This window comes from Xiphophorus hellerii, chromosome 3 (assembly GCF_003331165.1).
Source record: "Xiphophorus hellerii strain 12219 chromosome 3, Xiphophorus_hellerii-4.1, whole genome shotgun sequence".
Classification (NCBI taxonomy): domain Eukaryota; kingdom Metazoa; phylum Chordata; class Actinopteri; order Cyprinodontiformes; family Poeciliidae; genus Xiphophorus; species Xiphophorus hellerii.
Genome location: NC_045674.1, coordinates 19,387,378 through 19,407,477, shown reverse-complemented (window position 1 = coordinate 19,407,477; position 20,100 = coordinate 19,387,378). Strand labels below are relative to the sequence as shown.

Sequence of the window (20,100 nt, the reverse complement as noted above, 5' to 3'; positions counted from 1 at the left end):
TTGAAAGCCTTAGTGTGACTAGATATCCAGCGTTTCCTCCTCCTTTGCTGGCCTGTGACCACGTTTTTTTCTTTGTCTCAGATACTCCACTGGCTTCTGTTTTCTGGACCCGACCTTGTTTCTGCCTCGTCCCTGGATTTGTCTGCCTGAGATTGCCTTCAAGTGTCTGTCCTGTTTCTGTGCCCTGTCTCTTGTTTCTCATCTGACCCCTCATAAGTTTGTTTGCTTCTGACCCTGCCTTGGCCTCTTGACCCCAGAGTCCTGTTTTCCCCTGGGTTGATACCTGCTACCAGTGTTTATGCTCTAGATCAGTCTTCACCATCCAGCTGAAGTGTTCTGTTCACGACAACTAACAGCCTTGAGATCTTGTTTATATGGCAAGAAGAGGAAATAAATGTGTTAACACTGCTTACCACGATTTCTCTTCCAAGTAGTGAAGCAGACTGATGGGAACTCTTAATTTACAATATTGTACATAATTAGTCTCAAAATATGAAATATTTGTTAAGTTTCTGACAGATAAATGCTTTGCGTCTGGCGAATGGCTTCTATTATAAATGTAACTAATCAAATAGATTATGAATTATAGGCAATTTGTGTGCCATTGATTCATTGACATAAAAAGAAGCACAGAAAATTAAAGCAGAAGTTCTAACACTAAGTCTGCCATCCATTGCTGGTTTTGAGAAGGGGATATTTTATGGTTAAGAATTTGTTGCTTTTGAGAAGCTACAAGCAGCTTTTCATGTGGTTCAGTCCAATGCGGGTGATGTAAAGTTTGTTTTAATTGTTCAGAAATCTAAAGTAATGTTCTCCAATTATAAGAGTATATTTAAATCACAAATGATGCAGCCCATTATTACTTTTCAAGGCTATAAGATCAAAGTTGTCTCAGGTTTTATAATTGATTATTCCCTGGGCTTTGTTCATCACATTAAACAGCAGGTAAAAAACCTGAAGCTGAAGTTGGGCTTGTACTTAAGAATTGGATCTTGTTTATCATTTGAGGCTAAGAAATGTCTTGTTGCTGCCACTTTTATTTCAGATTTTATACTATGGTGACATAATATACAGTATATGCCTGCATGTTCACACTGGTTGCATAAGCTGGATTCTGCATGGAGGACTGTGTTTCTCACTGGTGGAAGAGCCCTGCCTCACCACTGTCTTCTCTGTACACGCGTTGGCTGGACTGTCTTGTTCACCCACAGATTCTAGCACTGGTATTATTTTTATTTACAAAGCTATCTTGGGTTTATTCTTCCCCATATCTCCTGTACCTTATTGTTGGAAAATTTTCAGGCGGTGGTTTTCTGCAGTCGGATGACTTCATTTTATTAAAGTTCGCATTGATCGTGGCAAGAAATCCTTCCAGTTTGCTGCTCTCTCAGATGGGAATCAACTGCACAAAGATGTAAACTCGAAGAAAATGGTCCCTTTTAATGTATTTAAAGCCACTCTTAATCAGTTTGTGAATGTTTTTTTTTTGTAAGTGCTTTGACTAATATCAGGATGCACTTTACTCCTAGTTTTACTTTAATGGCTGTATTTGCTTTGTTGTTTTTATTCCTTTATTATCCATACTGCAGCTTTGGTTTGTAATCGTCCATGTCTCAATGAGACACACCTGGTTAAATAAACAGTACATACATTACAAACAAGATGTTATCAAAGCTTCCTTTTTCATCAAAGTTTCTTGTGGTTTTTCTGAAGAAAATCACAGAGCTCGAGGCCTAATTGTGAGTAATAATACTATCACATCAACCAAAGGGGGAATGACTGGCAGAGTAAAATACCTGGTAGAAACTGAACCTGAATCAGAGTGAAGAAGAATCTTCACTTGAGTCATGGTTATTTCATGTATTTAGGAAGGGACATAAAACAATTTATGAACAACTAAACATATTTTAAAAAGTATTTTGCATTCAACGTATCACATTGAATCTAGTTACTGTACTCCTATTTTGTAAGTAGACTGAAAGACATGGTACCTACTAAAAATGGAAAACAAAATCCATTGCAAAATCCATAGCTTCATGTTTGATCACAAGTTTGGGACGAGGATATTTTTCCAAACTGTCTGCCACTTGAATGTTTTTCATATTTCTGTAATTGGTCATTTTGAAACTGACACCTGAGATAAAGGGCTGTGGGTTGTTTAACTGACCAGTGTTAGGATGGGAACAAAAGATGTTTTAGGACTATTTTGTGGCTTTTTGGTAAGAACAAAAGTATATGACACCTACATTGTTCAATAAACTACAGCTAATTGTTTTACAGAAAATAGCACATAAATGTTATATTATGAAAACAAACAGCCTAACATTAACTTTTAGTAACTTTTTTAATTTAGGTTCATAATCCACTGCATTCTTGAGTTCTTGTTTTGAGTGTTTCAACTTTGTTATAAGAGCACTATTAGCTGATTGTGGAACATGTGCTAATGAGGAAATATCTCTAGACTTGGTGTACAAGTGTGAAGGTATTCTATCATAGTAACCAGGTGAACTTCAAGTGGATATTGGGACTATTATCCGGGATTGTTTTGTGTTCCAGTCCCTCCCCGATGCTATAAATGAGCACTCCCTTATTACAGGATTCATTTATCTGTTGGTGACTTCACAACTGGGCTGGATAGATGGATAGAATCATACGTTTGGGGAAATATACAAATAAATTATTTGCATATGGTATAATCCACAAATGTCTGCCTCTTTTGGCTTTTACATTTTCATACAATTAATGTGATTTAAGTTCATGGTGAATAGTCTTAGCTGGTACTTTTGTTTTGTTCACTCCTTCGGTATGTTCACGCTGTCTTATTGGCAGATGCAGCAGCAAAAAGGGAGGAGTGCAGAGAGAGGAGAAATATAGTTAAGATGAGATATAAATCAACTCAGAATGAAGACCTTGCAGCTGCCCGGATCATGGGGACTGGTGAGTTGCTCTAACAAATAACACCAATAGTTTTAAAGCTCATTCTTAGTTTAAACAGAAAAGTGTATGATTGTTTAATGTAAGAACACAGATTATAGATTGAATTGACTGATATGTTTGATAGGTTAATTTTTTACACACTTTGAGTTCTTCTAGAATTAAGCAATATTTCTATTTTAATGTAATAGCTTTTTGTTGAGTGAGCTAAAGTTTTTAGGTCAAGTCAGCTTACTGTGGCTTTGTACAGTTGGCTTTCATTGTAACTTCACAGATGCAAAAAAAAGATATTTATGAAGGTTTAACCAACCAACTCACAAATTCACCCCTAGCTAAAAATCTAAAAACTGAATGAAATTTTACCTGTATGCAGCAAATAACACATTTTAATTCTGAGAACTTTGCTGTGGATATGTCTGCTGATTCAACAACTTTTTGCTTTTTGTCTAAGAATGTAGCTGCAATGAGAAACATGATAAGATTTTGTGAATGCATCATGGCGTGTGAGGGAAGGCATTGTTGCACAGCGCATGCAAATGTTATCTGTGCATTCTGCAGACTCTCTAATAAGTGTTTCCATTTCTCTTCACCAGATAACACAACCATAGATAGTTCATCTGGACTGGAATCGGCTCTCGAACACATTCACACATTCTCTCTGGCTGTCTACTGTGTGATTATAGTGGTTGGGACAGTGGGAAATGGTCTGGTCATCTATGTGACCGGCTTCAAGATGAAGAAAACAGTCAACTCTGTGTGGTTTCTCAACTTGGCTCTGGCAGACTTCCTTTTCACAGCGTTCCTGGTGTTTACAGCAGTCTCTCTCTCTCAGAAGCATCACTGGCCTTTTGGACAGTCTATGTGCAAACTCAACAACTTTGTGAGCTTAGTCAACATGTTTGCCAGCGTCTTTTTTCTGATGGTCATAAATCTGGATAGATGCCTGTCCACATGGGTGGTGGCATGGGCACAAAATGAGCGCACCGTCTTTAAGGCTCAAATCATCAGTGCTGTAATCTGGTTTGCTGCAGGGATCTGTAGCACACCTTCCGCCTGCTTTCGCATTGTGACCTACCAGGACAATGACACCCAGTGCGATTACAATGCTACCATGCAACAAAAACAGTCTCTGTACACTTTCCGCTTTGTTGTGGGCTTCCTCATCCCATTCTTGGTAATATTTCTCTCATATGTGGCAATAGGAATACGTTCCAAGCGTCTACAAAATGTGAGGAAACACTTATCTCATCGTGTAATTGTTTTCATCATTGTTGCATTCTTCATCTGCTGGCTGCCATTTCATGTTATGAGTTTTATAGAATTAGCTTCCAGCAATAAACAGGACCTTACGAAGATTGTTAAGATTGGAGGTCCTTTGACTCTGAGTCTAGCTTTCATGAACAGCTGCCTGAACCCCATCCTCTACGTTTTCATCCGAGATGACTTCCAAAATCAGCTTCATCAGTCTGTGTGCTTTGTTGTAGAAAATGCTCTGGCGGAGGACCTTTTGCCGTCTGCATCCTCTCGTTTCTTGTCACCACAGTTGCTACGGGCTGATAGAAAATCAGAGTCCTCTGTTCCTGTCTAGGAGAAATATGCTGGAATATTACTACAGATCTAGAATGTATAGCAATGTATGTACAGAGAAACATGCATGTGATTTTTTTTTAACTTCATTTAGTTTTTGATGTTTTTTCAACTGTTGGTGACTTTATTGTGTGTGATTTTCTTAAATGTTAAGTCTTCAAAAGAAATATTAGTAATGTGTCATGGCTTATAGTCTAAGTTGACAATCTGCGCACCACATTAGCTCAGACTATTCTAAAGTAAAAAATTGAAGACTCTTTCCATTGATCTGTATGCTAAACTTCCTAAAAAGTTTCATATTTTAGGATGTCGCACGGTATAGCGGTAGAGATGGTTCTCTTTATACAGAGAATATCACTATATACCCAGACTCAAAAATATTGAATTCATAATACTTGTATTTGTCTAATTTGTGAATATGCACATTTTGATTAAACTGAGCTCTTTCCTTTCCCTTTTGATTTTAAATGTATTTTAATGTCCGTTGGAAACACCTGCTTAGTCTGCAGACATACAGTACATTCCTAATATAGTGCCGCACCATAGAGCATCTCTCCCTGGTAGTCATGAAGTACTTTAAGAAAGTGGTCATGGCTTTCATCGTGGACTGCATTGACCTCACTGCAGACCCACATCTGTATGTGTGCAGGAAAAACCGACCCACAGCAGATGCTCTTATCTGAGGTGGTTAACACAGCATTCGCCCATTTCGAAAACAAGGACTATTATGCTCGTCTGCTCTTTGTGGATTTCACATCAACATTCAACACACCTATGCAACAGACTCTAATTCAAAACTTAATGCACTTGGACTGAGTTACACCCTTTGAAACTGTGTTCTGGATTTTTAAAATATCTCTTCCTTCCCTGTCACTTTCAGCACCGGCCCCCTCTAGGGCAGTGTGCTGAGCCCCGTCTGTTCACTCTGCTCATATATGGAACCGCTCAGCAAAACAACTCTGTTGCCTGATTGTGAAGTTTGCAGATGACTCATCTGTAGTTAGTCTGACAACTGGCAGGAGGTGGAGCACATGGAGGGTTGATGCAAAGAAAACAACCTCTTCATCAAGGTGAAGAAGATAAAAGAGATGATGCTACACTGCGGTCGCTAAGCTACAGGTACCTGGGTGTACACATCACTGAAGCACAAACATCTCCTGCCTGATTTGAAAAGCACACTAGTGTCTCTGCTTCTTTGGAATGCGTTTGACACCAGAGTTCAGTCCTGACATCATTCTACAGATGTGGAGTTGAGAGTGTCCTCTATCTCTGCATCACCACATGGCACCACAGCTGTTCTATAGCAGAGAAGGCACAGAACAGCAATGCAGAAAGTTGTGAAAGCTGCACAGAGGATGGTGGATTGCAGCCTCTTCACCATCAAGTACATCAAGATCTCCAGATACAAGAAACGGACCTCCTGCATCATGAAAGACTCAACTCACCCTGTGCCTTCCAATGTTTTCCTTCTTTCCTTCATGGAGAAGGTTGCAGAGCAAATAGCAGGACCACAAGACTGAGGCATGGTGAACTATATTGGTCCCCTGTAGCTCCTCCTGCCTTCCCCAGCCACCATAACATATCATATCTTTGACATTTTTGCAAAATTTGCAGTGTTTTGCATAACTCTGGAAATTGCTCAACACTGGTTTTATTTACCTCTACGGGACTGCATACTGTTGCATCATTTTATGCAGGAAACTGTTATACTTTCACCACTTCCAGGCAAGTTGGATGAAGTGTTTTGACCAAGGACACAACGATTGAGACAGAGTGGGGGTTCAAGCCAGCAACTCACTGGATACGAGACACACTTCTACCACCCCAGTTGTGTGTACTTGACACCTGTAACTAATCCATCTTGTTCTGCATGACCATAAGCAAGAAGTTCTGGGAACTGATTCTTCAGGTCATGCCTGTTAAAATGCTTCATCTTCATTTTGATAAAGTCTCTCACAGGTGAGCATCACAACCTTTAATGGTTGTATTAACATCCTAACACATCATTTCTTAGTTTCTAGTCTATGGGGCCTTGGCGCATTAGGCTCTTTATTGTTGTATACGACATTGATGCCATTCTGTTCAGAGGAAACAAGGCAAAAAAAATGCTTTGCTACTTGCAAAAAGTATTCATCATCCATAAAGCTTTTTTCATATCTTTTCATGTTACAATCACAAAGTTCAACATATTTCATTGGGATTTTTTTGATGAACCAAAGCCCCATAGTGCATATTTTTGCAACTACTGGGTTATTTTTTACAAATAAAAATCATACTCATGTATGTCAATACTTTGTAGAGGCAGATTTTGTTAAAGTACAATTGATTTACACTTACAAAGTCTGCACTTTTGCTCATTCTTCTTTGCAAAATAACTCAAGTTTACTCAAGGTGGACTGTGATTTTCCATCATGTTTCAGTGCCCCCTAAAGACTTTTTCGCAGATTACAATAAAGATTTCTTCTGACATTTCCACAAAGGTTAGATTTAGAAATGTGTTCTCAGTCTCATAAAATAGAAAAGTTCAAGGTTGTGGCATTTATAATGGTGTTAAAAGATCCAAATAGTGAGGTACCAAAGTCATGTGCCAGAAAAAAAAACAACAAAATCATCAATTCTCCTCTACCATGTTTGACAATTGGTATTAAGTGTTTGTGCTAGTCTGCTGTTTTTAGTTACTGTCAAAAAATAGCCTTATGCATTATAGCTTAAAATGTAACACAGAAGAAACAAAGGTACTGCCCCTGTTTTGATGTACTTGGAATTTGAGAGATGGTTGTCAGGCACATTTTTTACTTTATCATTTAAAGAAGGTTTTGCTCTGCAAAACTGAAACCATGAAGTTCTCTTACCACCCTCAGCCCCACACATAATTGCCATCAAGTTGTTTTTTTTTTGAGAAAACAAACATTGGAGTGGATTTATGTCTATTTCAATTTGTGTAATTATTTCAACAACTGAGGTGTCAAATCCCTGCAGGACACTCTCCAAGCATTCAATAATGCATTTTTTAAATTGTCAATAATAATCTATGTGACCCAGCGCAAAAACTAATCTTGTAATCAATATGTTATATCAACCGCAAAAAATACCAATAAGATTACAATTTACTGTTTTATATTCACATTTAACATGAACATTAGTGATTCAAACTGTTGTCACTAGTTGATAAGCAGATAAGCAAAGTGACACTCACTGTTGAATGTTTTGCAGACATACTTTGTTCCTGTAAAAACACCACACAAGTTTGATTGTTATCTATTTCCTGCATATAAACTAGCTTCGCTCACAGCCTAACAGGGCTTATTTACAGTATACCACATTTATTTGTCTATATGTGAGGTTTGAAGCAAAAATACAAACTTTATCAATTTGATGCATAGACATCTATTATGTGCGACAGACTGGTGACCTGTCCAGGGTGTACCCCGCCTCTCGCCCGGAACGTTAGCTGGAGATAGGCACCAGCACCCCTCTCGACCCCATTAGGGTGTTAGAAAATGGATGGATAGATGGACATCTATTGTGGCATGTAAAATACTTTCAGGTGTTGCAGCGAAATGTTTCCTGATTCATGTTTTTGATTATTTTTTCGAGTTGGAGCAGTGGAACATAATGCGGTGAGGGCATGTGAATGATAACACAGAAAACTCAGAGTAGATGTATGAACTACACAATTGTAGGGCTTAAATCACGATCAAATTTGTGTTAAGTTGTTCCTCGAGAGATAGGGTGCTTTTGTGGCTTTCTGCACTGCAGCTCTACTCTACTGTAAGTATTTGTAGGCAAACAATTGCAGAAGTATGATGCGGGGAAAAATGTGGCTTTAACACTTATTGTTTTACAATCTGCATCTCAAAAGGAGTGGAAGCCCTAACATACTGATGGACAGTAATACCTTGTATATTGTATTTAATCACTGGGCCTCAGGAGGTAGAATGCATGCTGCTAAGACCCAGGTGAAGAGATACAAAAAGACTGCAAACTGAAACCCAACAGAGTCCAGAGTTCCTACTCATGTAAAAGTCATGACTTTTTCAGACTCGTCTGTTTTTTTACATAAACCTATAAGATGCCCTCATGAATATATGCAACAAATTTCTACAGTGGAGTGTTCTTTAAATTTGAAATATGCAACAGATATACAGTATATATATATATTTATTTATATTTATAGAGAGAGAGAGAGAGAGAGAGAGAGAGAGAGAGAGAGAGAGAGAGAGAGAGAGAGAGAGAGAGAGAAAAGGAATAAAAGAAAGAACAAAAACAGAACATTGGAGTAGTCACAATACTAGAATTAGGAGAAAAATTTATTGTTCAGCAGTCAGAATAAGGGAACTTGTTCTAGAGAGCTAAAGTATGACCTCAGACTGTATATTTAAGCTAAATCATTTTAATTTCTTAAAAACTTTATAATACAAAAGAAACTTCACTGAAGACATTTGACAACTTTGTGGCATCGGAAAACATCAGGTTTTTCAGAGCATACAGAACAGTAGATGATAAGGTTTTAAGTATTTGACATGATGTACTAAACTCAGAAAAAAATATTTCCATAGTCAAATAATCCTATTCATTAAAACCTCTCACAGCTGTCATTTGCATTCTATTTTGATTTCCACCTATGCAAAGAAGTCTAGCTGTACTTACAGTATATGACAGTATGGTTGAAGGGAGCTGGGGGGGCAAAATGTAATATCAATTGTGAGTTGCTTCAGATGACACAGTTTGCCACCTCTTCCACCTGATATGCAGGAGAGACAATTTAGAAATAGTCAAAAACTTACTGTGTATATATATATATGTATATATATATATATATAAGTTTCCACAGTTTATATTTTCATCTCATTTCCATAGCTGATTACCTGGTGCAGACACATTGCACATACAGAATGAAAAACATCTCTCCAATAGAAGCATCACAGCAAATGTTATAGTTGCAAGAATGTGAACTTGCAGTCTTGCTCCTGATCAGCCATTTAGAGAATTAAAAAGATTGTGTAAAAAAGAAAATGGCTACAAATACAAATCATACAGGTGAATCAATATTCAATTTTGATTGAATATTGATTCAATCAATTTTGGGTCTTTTATCACCTGTTGCAAATCCGATTTTAAAATTAAGTCCCAGTTTTTTATTCACTCCAGTGATTTTATTCACTAATAAAATCCCTACGTAAACATATTATTTGTGTTCCTATATAAACTCTTCCAGGGAGTGTTTTTTGAACACTGAAGCACAGCGCGAGTATACTGAGCACAAGCAAAGCCTTAAAAACCATATGAGATTGTGAAACATTCATACATAAATATTAAATTGCTACCTACAGACACTGCTAAGTATATAATTTGTAATGCTTTGTTTTTTTTTTGTCTCTACCAGGTTTGCACATCTTAAATTTTGGTCCATTCTTCTCTACAAAACTAGATTTTGTTTTGATCAGATCAACTCAATTGTATTAGTTTAGTGCATTTAAGCAATGAGGCAATTCAAAGTGGTTTGCAGTGGATTAAAAACACAATGCCGTACACAAACATAAAACCTTACAGCAGAGTAGCAAAATAAAGATAACTATATTCATCAAAGGTAAAACTCTGCCCCAGTCTCAAGTCCTTTGCACCTACTAGCAGGTTCCTAGAAGTTACTCCCCTGTATTCAACTCCATCTAGCAACACTGCTTAAGATAAATTCTGCACACAGGACAAAAAGTTACTTTTGACTATTGCACTTTCTTCCCTCCATGTGTTTGCTTATGGCAAAAATGGTACTTCTTAATGTGTTGTTTAATTCTCCCATCTGAGCTGTCGATATCTGCAGCTAAATGTTGATTTGCACCCGAAAGTGCAACTGTGAGTTTATCCACACCCATTGACACTCTCATTGGCAGGTTTATGAGGTGAGAAGGAGGAGTAATCACATAGAGAACAAATATAGGTAAGGCTAGATAGAGATAGGCAAAGTGAGGGGAGACTCTTACAACCAAAAGCAAAATGGCAAATGGTGAGTTGCTTTGAACATGCAAAATTGATCATTTTAATTGGTATTAGAATTGTATTCTGTACCTCATGTGAAATCTGCATAAAAAAATATGCATCTGGAGATGCAAGCTTATTTACCTTAAAACATGTCTTAGTGAATGTTTAATACAATATTTATATTTTTGTTAGGTAATGGAAATTCATCTGTAAGTCATCCAACTGGATTGGAAATGGCAGCGAAGCACATACAGACATTCTCACTGGTCGTCTACTGTGTGATTATAGTGGTTGGGACAGTAGGAAATGGTCTGGTCATCTATGTGACCGGCTTCAAGATGAAGAAAACAGTCAACTCTGTGTGGTTTCTCAACTTGGCTCTGGCAGACTTCCTCTTCACAGCGTTCCTGGTGTTTACAGCAGTCTCTCTCTCTCAGCAGTACCACTGGCCTTTTGGACAGTTCATGTGCAAACTCAACAACTTTGTGAGCTTAGTCAACATGTTTGCCAGCGTCTTTTTTCTAACATCTATAAGTCTGGATCGTTGTTTGTCCATCTGGGTGGTGGTGTGGGCACAAAACAAGCGCACCGTTGGCAAAGCTCAAGTGATAAGTGCTATAATCTGGTTGGCTGCAGGCATCTGTAGCACACCCTATGCATATTTTCGTACCGTGGAAGTCAGCCAGAAACAGACATACTGCAAGTACCCTTCAACTATGACAAAGAACAAACATTGGACATTGTGTATATTCCGCTTTGTTATGGGCTTTCTCATCCCGTTCCTGGCAATATTTTTCTCATATGTGGCCATAGGGATTCGTGCCAGGCGTCTGCAGAGAATGAGGAAACAAAGATGTCACAGGATCATTTTCTCAGTCATTTTTGCATTCTTTACCTGCTGGTTGCCTTTTCATGTTTTGAGTTTCATACAATTAAAATTCTATGATTACTCAGATGTACAGAACATTGTTCAGGTCATAGGTCCTCTAACTGTAAGTCTTGCCTTCATGAACAGCTGCTTGAATCCCATCCTCTATGTTTTCATGTGTGACGAGTTCCAGAAGAAGCTCAAACAGTCCATTTGGTTGGTTCTAGAAAATGCCCTTGCAGAGGACCACATAACATTTGTTACGTCATCTCGTTCAATGTCAAGGATTCCCAGAAAGTCTGATTCTACCGCCCCTGCTGAGGGGAAAGAAACTGAGACATCGATGACCTTAACAAAACCAAAAAAAGAGATCTCCACGAAGAAGTCCATGAACACGGAGGAAAACAGCCACACACTGATTGAAATGGCGGACTTTAATAAAGTGCACTGAAGTGATCTGAGCAAAGCTTATTTGTAGAGGAGTGTGAACACGTGCAAAGACAATTCAAAGAATATTTTTGACGTCTGCTTGTTTTTCATCATTTGCTTACCATTAACAGGTGTTTTCGTATGTGGTTATCGAGACAGCCTGAGATGTACAACAGACAGTCTGATAAAATCGCACAGAACCCCTTACCTTCCACATTCAATCAGCAAATGTAACTGAAAGCCTGCGTAGGTGTCCTGCAGCAATATATTCTACATGCTAAGCTTTTAATGAAATTATTGTAAATACTGTAAAAACAATATAAAATTACTTGTTTACTTTAGAACAGTTTGAATTTTGTTTTAACTTGCCTCTTTTAATGAACCTGTATGTTTAGGAATGCTCACATCTGTATGTTTATCGATGACACCGTCAAAAGAGATAAAAATATTAATGGATGTTTCAGAAATTATTAAAAATATGACAAAACAATCCTGTCACACATTCAAGTCCTGATTTCTTATCTTACAGGATATAACAAGAGCCTGAGACAGAGTGTTTTGGTTTGAAACGAACAAAGCAGCTGGAATAACAGAAACCTCTAAACACTTCTGTGTGGTTTTTCGCTCACATTCACCTCATCTGAATCGCAACACTTGTACTGCAGCTCTTCCTTGCAGCCATTACATTCTATTGAGGTAAAAAAAAAAAAAAAAAGCAACAGCTCAATGTTTTTAGAATACAAAGAATGCTTTCTTTACAAAGTTCATACTTCTTACTACAAGCACAGTTCATACGTACATAAGGCTAGTCAAGAGGAAATTAAAATAATGGTGGTATGTGAAAATGTTTAGTTTCATATTCTGGAATACAGTAGAAGTGGTACCAGTATAAAAATACAAATAGTGCATTGATTTTCTCAACCAGTGGTTCGCAAACCTGGTCCTTAGGTAACCCTGCTCTTCATGTTTTAGATGCATTACTGTTCCAGCACATCTGATTCAAATGATTGCCCGGCCTCTTCTGCAGCCACCAAATCATCCATCCATTCATTTAAGTCAGGTGTTTGGAAGCAAGGAGACACCTACACATGGAGGACAGGGGTATTTGAGGACCAGGTTTGGGAACCACTGTTGTAAACCGTATGTAAATAAAACAGCGAAATTAATTTTGGCAATTGTGCTGAAATTGCCAAAGTCTTAAAGCCTGAAAGTCTATGTGATGTCATTTCTGGACTGGAAAGGCAAATATATAATCTAAAACTAAACCGGGGCAAAATAAGATCTGTTTAAACTATAAAACTGCATAATGGAAAACTGCAATTCATCCTATTTCTGTCAGGTTATAGCATGAATTTAAACAAATATGTTCACATCATTATAGCTTAACTTCATATCGTTGCACTGTACTACAGAAAAGGTAGATCAAAGCTATACTTGCTCATTGCAAAAAAAAATTATTCAGCTGCTTTACATCAAAAAGTTAATTTAATAAATCAGTTAATTTATTCCTGATCCTCTTTAAAATTATCGCATACAGCAAATTAAAACTCAAAATGTGGTATCTCAGACATAAAATATTACCTGAAGCCAACAAATAGAGAAGGATTTATAGTAAGGACATGCCATGTTAGGGCTAGTGCTGATGTAACATATATTACTTATATGGATATTAAAAGGGCTAATTAGGAGTAAGTTAATAATGAAAACAAAGCAGAAAAATTCCTGGTTCGACTGCTGGAGCGAGTATGAGGTAGTTAGACTCTTCTTTATGCCAACAACTTCACAGAGCTCTTTAATGAGCTTGGACTCAAAATCTGTACCTGGTCTGAGTGTATATGCTCTGGAATCCCATAATAAACCATGAATTCATTCCAGAGGCACTTTGCTACAGCCAAATCAAAAGGTTATGTATGGAGTAACGCCCAGACAAATATGAGATACATAAGAGCTAATAATGCAGATGAGCAGAAGACCCCTCTAATCACCTCAGCTTCCTTAAGACAGTGGAGCCCAAATTTTTTTTGCATCAAGGGCCAAAACTGTCAAGTTGAAAAGGCATATCTTTTTCATTTTTACAAACTCAACAATAAAATGACTACTATGACTATAAAATGACATTTATAATGGAATAAAGACATTGGATTTTTGTAGAAATCCAATTTCCAATTTAGAACGGTAAATCATTATAGATCTCGCAGGTTCAGAAATGAACTACAATGTCCTAATTGGTGATTGTTTTCTGTAATGTTTTTTGATTTTTCTGAGTATTGTCAGAACTCAGAACAGATGAGTCACTCTTTCTTCAGAAACTAAATATATAGTTTCTATGCTAAATATTTAGTAAACGAGTGTACCCTGATTTTGAGTAAAAGCCTCTGGACATTTGTGGTCCTTTTCACAATGAAATTGAATTAACAGCACTAGCATGGATGATAAATGATGAGTTGTTTGTTTTGTTCCTTTCAGAAGACTTCATTTTTATGCTCCCACAGCAAAAATTTCAGTGTTTTTTAAAGTACATATCTGCATCAACCTCCTTAGGTGCCAAACTACAATACAAAGCATTTCTGTATTGTAGTCAAGTGCCACAGAAAACCACTCAATCGCATTTTTCATGACAACATGAAATCAGCAGTTGCAATGATAAACTGCTGATTTTCACAAATATATTTTTTGAAAATCAAAAAAATTTCAAAAATATATTTTTAAGCCAATCTTTAGTACTGATTCTGTCCTCTAAAAGCAAAACTATTCTCACTTTTTTCTTCTTGTCAATAAGAATATGCCAAGCATAAAAAAGCAATTTCGGTGATTTTTTGACATTTTTGTTGGTCTTGCTCATGTAGAGGAAACCACACGAGATCTCAAATCTTGTTTCTGAAAGCTTTTTTTCTCGACTTTGAAGAAGTTAGCAAAGTGAAGAAATAAACCCTATAGGTATGTCAAGCATATGTGAAATTATTCAGAATTGCTCAAAGTTGCATCGTTCAAAATGTAAAATTTTAGATAATTCACATTAAGTTGTAAAGTTAAGTTTGTCCACACATGCTTATTTATAGAGTTATAACAATAATGGGCTCCATTTTACAATCCCACAATTCAGATTTAGGCATAATAAAAAGAATACTGAATCAAAATCTGTTGAACAACTTTTGTGAGCTTATTTATAAGAATGTTACTCACATGCTCAACAGCACGTTATCTTACATCACACCACAGAGGTTTATGCTAGACTTCCTGTTTGTAAGATTAGACCATGTGATCTGAAACATAAGCAGTAGGGTAAAATACTGCATCTGGTTGTGTAAATGGGACCTGCATGTGTCTAGTATAGGGTTGAACATGAACATAATGAACTGAAACTCTGGAATTTGAATTGGATACAAGTACTGAAACAAACTGACTTAATGAGTCTGTGTTCTCTTTAAAGTGAACAGGCAATTTTGGAAAAAAAGACATAACTACATCTTTCTACTGTATATCGGGCAGAGAATTACATATAAACCATTGGTACAAGATAAAGTCAAGTACACAATGACCACAACCACCAAATGAAATTGAACTTTGCATCTATGTAGTTACACTTATTGTAATTCTACCATTATAGCAGTAAAACTAACAATTATGGGAGAAATACACAGCAGGCCAACGAGACAAAAGTCCAGTATGTTAACTTCAGTCTGAAGTGAAATGACACTTCGGTGAAATGCTGCAGTAATTTGTTGCTGCAGCAATCAGAAGTTTTTAATAATTCCAAGAAATGTTGCATGTTTTTTGGTTCTGTTACCTGATATCTAATCAGGTCCGTTGCAATAGAGATAACGAATGAGAACACTCGATTTTTGGGGCTTCCCCACTTGCAGAATAATGAAACTGAGCTCTTACAATTAGTCATGATAAAGAAAAAGAAAAATCAAGCATGTTCCAAGAAAAAAAAAATCAGTATGGATAACTTGTGTGTGCTTAGAAAATAACCAACCATTTCACCTCTAATTTTTTTGTTACAAAGATTTATCTAATAGACAAAAAATAAACAAAAACCACAAACACAGGAATACATTACAGTAGACTTTAATCATTTTTGGATTATATCAAGAACGTGCCAGTATGTGTGTGAGAAAAATACTACCTCAAAAGTCATTTATTTAGACATTTACACAAAATGTACTTGGGTATCAGGTCTGACACTCCAACATACCCCCACACAGGAAATTGAAAATATCATTTCTGTAACTTAAGGGACAAAAAGTCTATTAAGGTTCAAAGTTCTGCTATTTTGTTCTACTCATCTATGGTTGTATGCAGGAGTCATCGAACATGAAATATGAATGCATGGCTCCTTTCCAACTGTGGAGAGTCCATTCTGCAGCTAACAAATACAAGGCAGGCAGTCAGTGGTCATAGAGATCCTTCATTTCCTTCAGAACCTTGATGCTCTCACTGTATCTCATCTGGTTTTTATTGGAGCATTCCTTCCATCTACGGCAAGAAAAAAAAACTTCTAAATATAAAACTCTTCTAAAAAGTGTTAATTGTGATGTATTTAATTATTTTTAAAAGACATTGTTTTTGTTGTAATACTAGCTTGCAGCTATTATTTGCTAGCATTTACACTGTTCTCATTTTATGAAAATTTCACAAATAATATTCTTGCATCTAAAATATCTGTGGTATGTGAAAAATGTGGGGAACTGAAGACACGTTTCTTTTGAAGACAAATGGGAAACACTGTCATTTCTCAAAATGTTTTTACTGAAAACAATTGCACCACAACTGGTTACCCAAACACAGTTGACCTTATCACCCCATTTCTTTCCCCTTCTGCTTATTTCAGTTACTGAACAACTGTGGAAAAAAGGAGCACTGTGGAAGCTCTGAAGAATTCCCAAAATTAGATTTTCCCCATGGCGCAACTTTCATCACTTATGATGTGTAGGGATCATGGGAAACCTATTTGGTATAACAGACTCTCATTTGTGAGGAAGTCATTTCAAATAAACAATATCTTCCTCACATCATTCTGATTTAAGATCTTTGCATTGACTTTCTTTGATTTACAAATTCTTTTAAAATATATTTTTTTGATTTGCTGTAGAATAATGTGTTTTTTCCACTTCTCAGGAAGGTAGGTGCAAGTGTTAATCCTGAAATTTTGGAAAAAATCTTTAAAGACATCATTTAGTTTCCATGGCACCAGCTGTGGAGCTATTTTGTTGGAGGCCTGAGGGCAGCTGGGAGTGTTCAAAGTTTAAAGGCAAACTCAAGCTCTCAAAAGTTTTATATTTCAACTCCCCATAACTTTCTAGTTATGCATTTATCTCTTGGAAATGCTGGTTAATTCTTTCATGGGCAGGTTGTCCACAATTAATTTATTTAATCATATATGTTTTTGACAATCACCCTTTACCTTCAAAACAGATAGCTTTCCCAATACTTGCTTAACCATAACTTAACCAATAAGTACTGGTAAAAGAATTCTGAATCAGATTAACTACAGTCCCAGATAACACTGAAAGTGAATCTTGAACTATCATGACTGTTTCTGAGCAAGAATAAATCTTTCCAAAAACAATAAGAAAGGGTCTAAAACAGCTCATGAAGGACTTACTTCTGTCTTATCTTTTTCCAACGTTCCATGTGGTCACTGATGAGAGCTCCTGATACGGGAACCTCTGTGAACTGTGCAAAGAGAGCAACTTTATTCATCACAGGTAATATGCAAGTAGAGATTTGAACTTCCATTTCCCAGTAAAATTGAAAAAGAAAAAAATATCATTGAAATAATAATTTTAGAACCTTGGAAATAGTGGGTTTTTCAGTCTGTGGGATCCTGAGATTGATGAGTTCACCAGAGGGGCTCACTGGACAGGCAGATGGAGGAGGAAGTCGGTACACATTCTGACCTTTGCCATTCATCATGTCTGTGACCTAAAAAAACAAATTTTCTAAATTAAAACTAAATTAATAAGTTCTCATTGAAGCTATTCTAATGTAATAATACAGAGATTGGCTTTAACAAACGTGTCACCTCCTAAAAACAACCTTAACTAAACTGCGAATAAATCTCTGTCCACATGAAAATAGATATTTGGCCCAACTGAAATGTTTAGCTATTTGCTTCCAAATACGTGGCAAAAAATGCTTTGCAAAGTTGAGATTTCCAAAAGTCAGGTTTCTAGTATTCACAGGGTTATCTAGACATTATTAAAACTGACTACATAATTGCCCACTTTGAACATGACCACTTTTCTTTTCATTTCTAAAAACTACAAGAATCATAGGAGTTTTTAGTCATTTTTTTCTGCATCTGCCTCCTTTTGTTCTGACTTGGTTTCCATGAAACCTCAAACATGAGATGAAGAAGGTAATGGGAAATGGATTCAAAGAAAGTATCTATTATGACTGAGAGAAAGAAAAACATTTACCTAACCAATGCTTTAGCAATGTTTTTTTTAAAAAACAGTCAAAAAAAACCCATCAACATAAACATCCAGAGTTTACTCCTCTATTTTTTTGTTAATGCTTGTGTGTGATGAACAAAATAAAAGTGACAAACTTATTTACAGTCCCACCTCCTCTTCTGGTATGCTTTGAGGGGAGCTTGGAGAAGCTGCGGGTTCCCTAAAGGAAGGATTGTTTCTCATCCAGGATCGGCAGATTGGATACAGTGGGGTGGTGGTGTTGAATTGAGCTAAATCAACACTGCGATCAAACAACTTAATAATGTATGCATCTAAATAAAAGGGAGAAGGGCAGAAAATACAAGGACATATAAAAAGATGTCTATACAGTAAATAGATAAATGGACCAATAACAAATTAGGTACAATTAATAATCTGTCATTGTATTAATATCTGCATTTAATTTACTCTGTTTATGTTGATTGGTCTCTGGGATGCCCTCATCCATCTCCTTTCTTTTCTTCCTTCTGTGCTGTGGAAATCTTGCTGAAGGTCTGAAAATGAAGTAAAAAAACAACAACAAAAACTCATTTAACCATTAGGACCTACGTGTAGGACTGTCCAAAACATTTAATAATAAATAATAAGCAATAAATGTAATTTATGGATTTGTGGTGCAAAACTTTATCTGGACATAAAAGGAGAAACATGTTTATGTTCATCAAAAGACACATTTACCTTTTTCCAGCAGATGACGGAGACAAATCTCTAAAATGAGCAGAGAGGCCATTGGATGACTACAATGCAACAATACTGACACAAAGGTGCAATAATGTGAAGGTAAAAAGATATCCACGTTTAATAAAGTGAAAGAATAAATTAATACTAGTCCATACTTGCTTAAAGTATCCACTGACAACTTTCCTGGGTCTTCATTTGGTTCTCTGTTTAAAGTGCAGAAAAACAACTGTTAGCATCAAAAGTTTTCACGGTTGTGATAATCAATATATTGATTATAATTTACAAACCTTTCATTTTCACTCTTTTCTACAAGACCCTTTAGCACCGCATCCAACCTGCCGCGAGCACCTGTGCTCTCCAGATCTAAAGAAGCAAAATTATTCATAAAACAGTAATCAACAAATACACTGAGATTTAGAAAGGGGTGTTTTTTTTTAAATCACGATATTAGCGGAGATGCAAAATAAATATAAATGTACAATTTTAGTTTTCCCATGTTTTCTACACTTTATGAAAAGCAAACACAAATCATGTTCAAGTAATTTTAATAATACAATAATAATGTAAAATACAAAACAGTATTACCGAAGTACTTTATTTTGTGATTGGTGGCAACTTTATTAAGTTTTATAATTATGAATGTCTTACCTGGCCTTTCTGTTTTTATCTTGACGTGGTGCATTTTGTTCAGTTTACTCCCACGGACTGCTCAGAAAAACAGACTTAAAACAGCTGTTTTGTATCTCTAACAGAGATATACGGGGTCTCTGAGCTAACAACGACCTCTTGTTGATTGCTCGGTAACAGCAACGTTAGCCAGTTAGCTACGGTTAGTTGTTCAGCCAGTTAGCCACCCTTCTTCATTAGCCTACATAAACTGTTAAAGCGACTCCAAAATCTAAATTCTAAATACAGACACTTATACTAAAAATGTGTTATTCTAGTAGCTCCAAAACAATTACATATTATTACCTATAAATACCTTACTTCGTTTATTACTGTTTCGGAGAATAAAAGGTACTAGCTCAACTACCGTTGCTAAGTTAGCTTGTTTTTGACAAGCTCGAAGCTGGCTTTCCTCTTCCGCGCGCTGCCGGTCTCCAATCACCCGATTGGTGCCTGTGTGAACAATGTATCATCTGTGATTGGACAAACCATACC

The 20,100-nt window shown here is 36.6% G+C and overlaps 3 protein-coding genes across 3 annotated transcripts; 2 read left to right on the top strand and 1 right to left on the bottom strand.

Annotated features, from left to right (window-relative positions):
- The first annotated feature begins 2,368 nt into the window (after window positions 1–2,368).
- Window positions 2,369–4,974, top strand: LOC116716846 (chemokine-like receptor 1). The gene is made up of 2 exons (XM_032557774.1): window positions 2,369–2,937; window positions 3,528–4,974. The coding sequence occupies exons 1-2, from the start codon at window positions 2,880–2,882 to the stop codon at window positions 4,520–4,522; spliced, it is 1,053 nt and encodes a 350-aa protein (XP_032413665.1). The 5' UTR covers window positions 2,369–2,879; the 3' UTR covers window positions 4,523–4,974.
- Window positions 4,975–8,801: 3,827 nt separating this feature from the next.
- Window positions 8,802–12,287, top strand: LOC116715647 (C3a anaphylatoxin chemotactic receptor-like). The gene is made up of 2 exons (XM_032556197.1): window positions 8,802–10,525; window positions 10,693–12,287. The coding sequence occupies exons 1-2, from the start codon at window positions 10,516–10,518 to the stop codon at window positions 11,817–11,819; spliced, it is 1,137 nt and encodes a 378-aa protein (XP_032412088.1). The 5' UTR covers window positions 8,802–10,515; the 3' UTR covers window positions 11,820–12,287.
- A 3,565-nt stretch (window positions 12,288–15,852) lies between these two features.
- lin37 (lin-37 DREAM MuvB core complex component) lies at window positions 15,853–20,026 on the bottom strand. The gene is made up of 9 exons (XM_032558798.1): window positions 19,588–20,026; window positions 19,227–19,302; window positions 19,095–19,142; window positions 18,937–18,966; window positions 18,667–18,752; window positions 18,370–18,530; window positions 17,594–17,725; window positions 17,406–17,476; window positions 15,853–16,276 (listed from the first exon to the last, which is right to left on the bottom strand). The coding sequence occupies exons 1-9, from the start codon at window positions 19,619–19,621 to the stop codon at window positions 16,189–16,191; spliced, it is 726 nt and encodes a 241-aa protein (XP_032414689.1). The 5' UTR covers window positions 19,622–20,026; the 3' UTR covers window positions 15,853–16,188.
- Window positions 20,027–20,100: the final 74 nt, after the last annotated feature.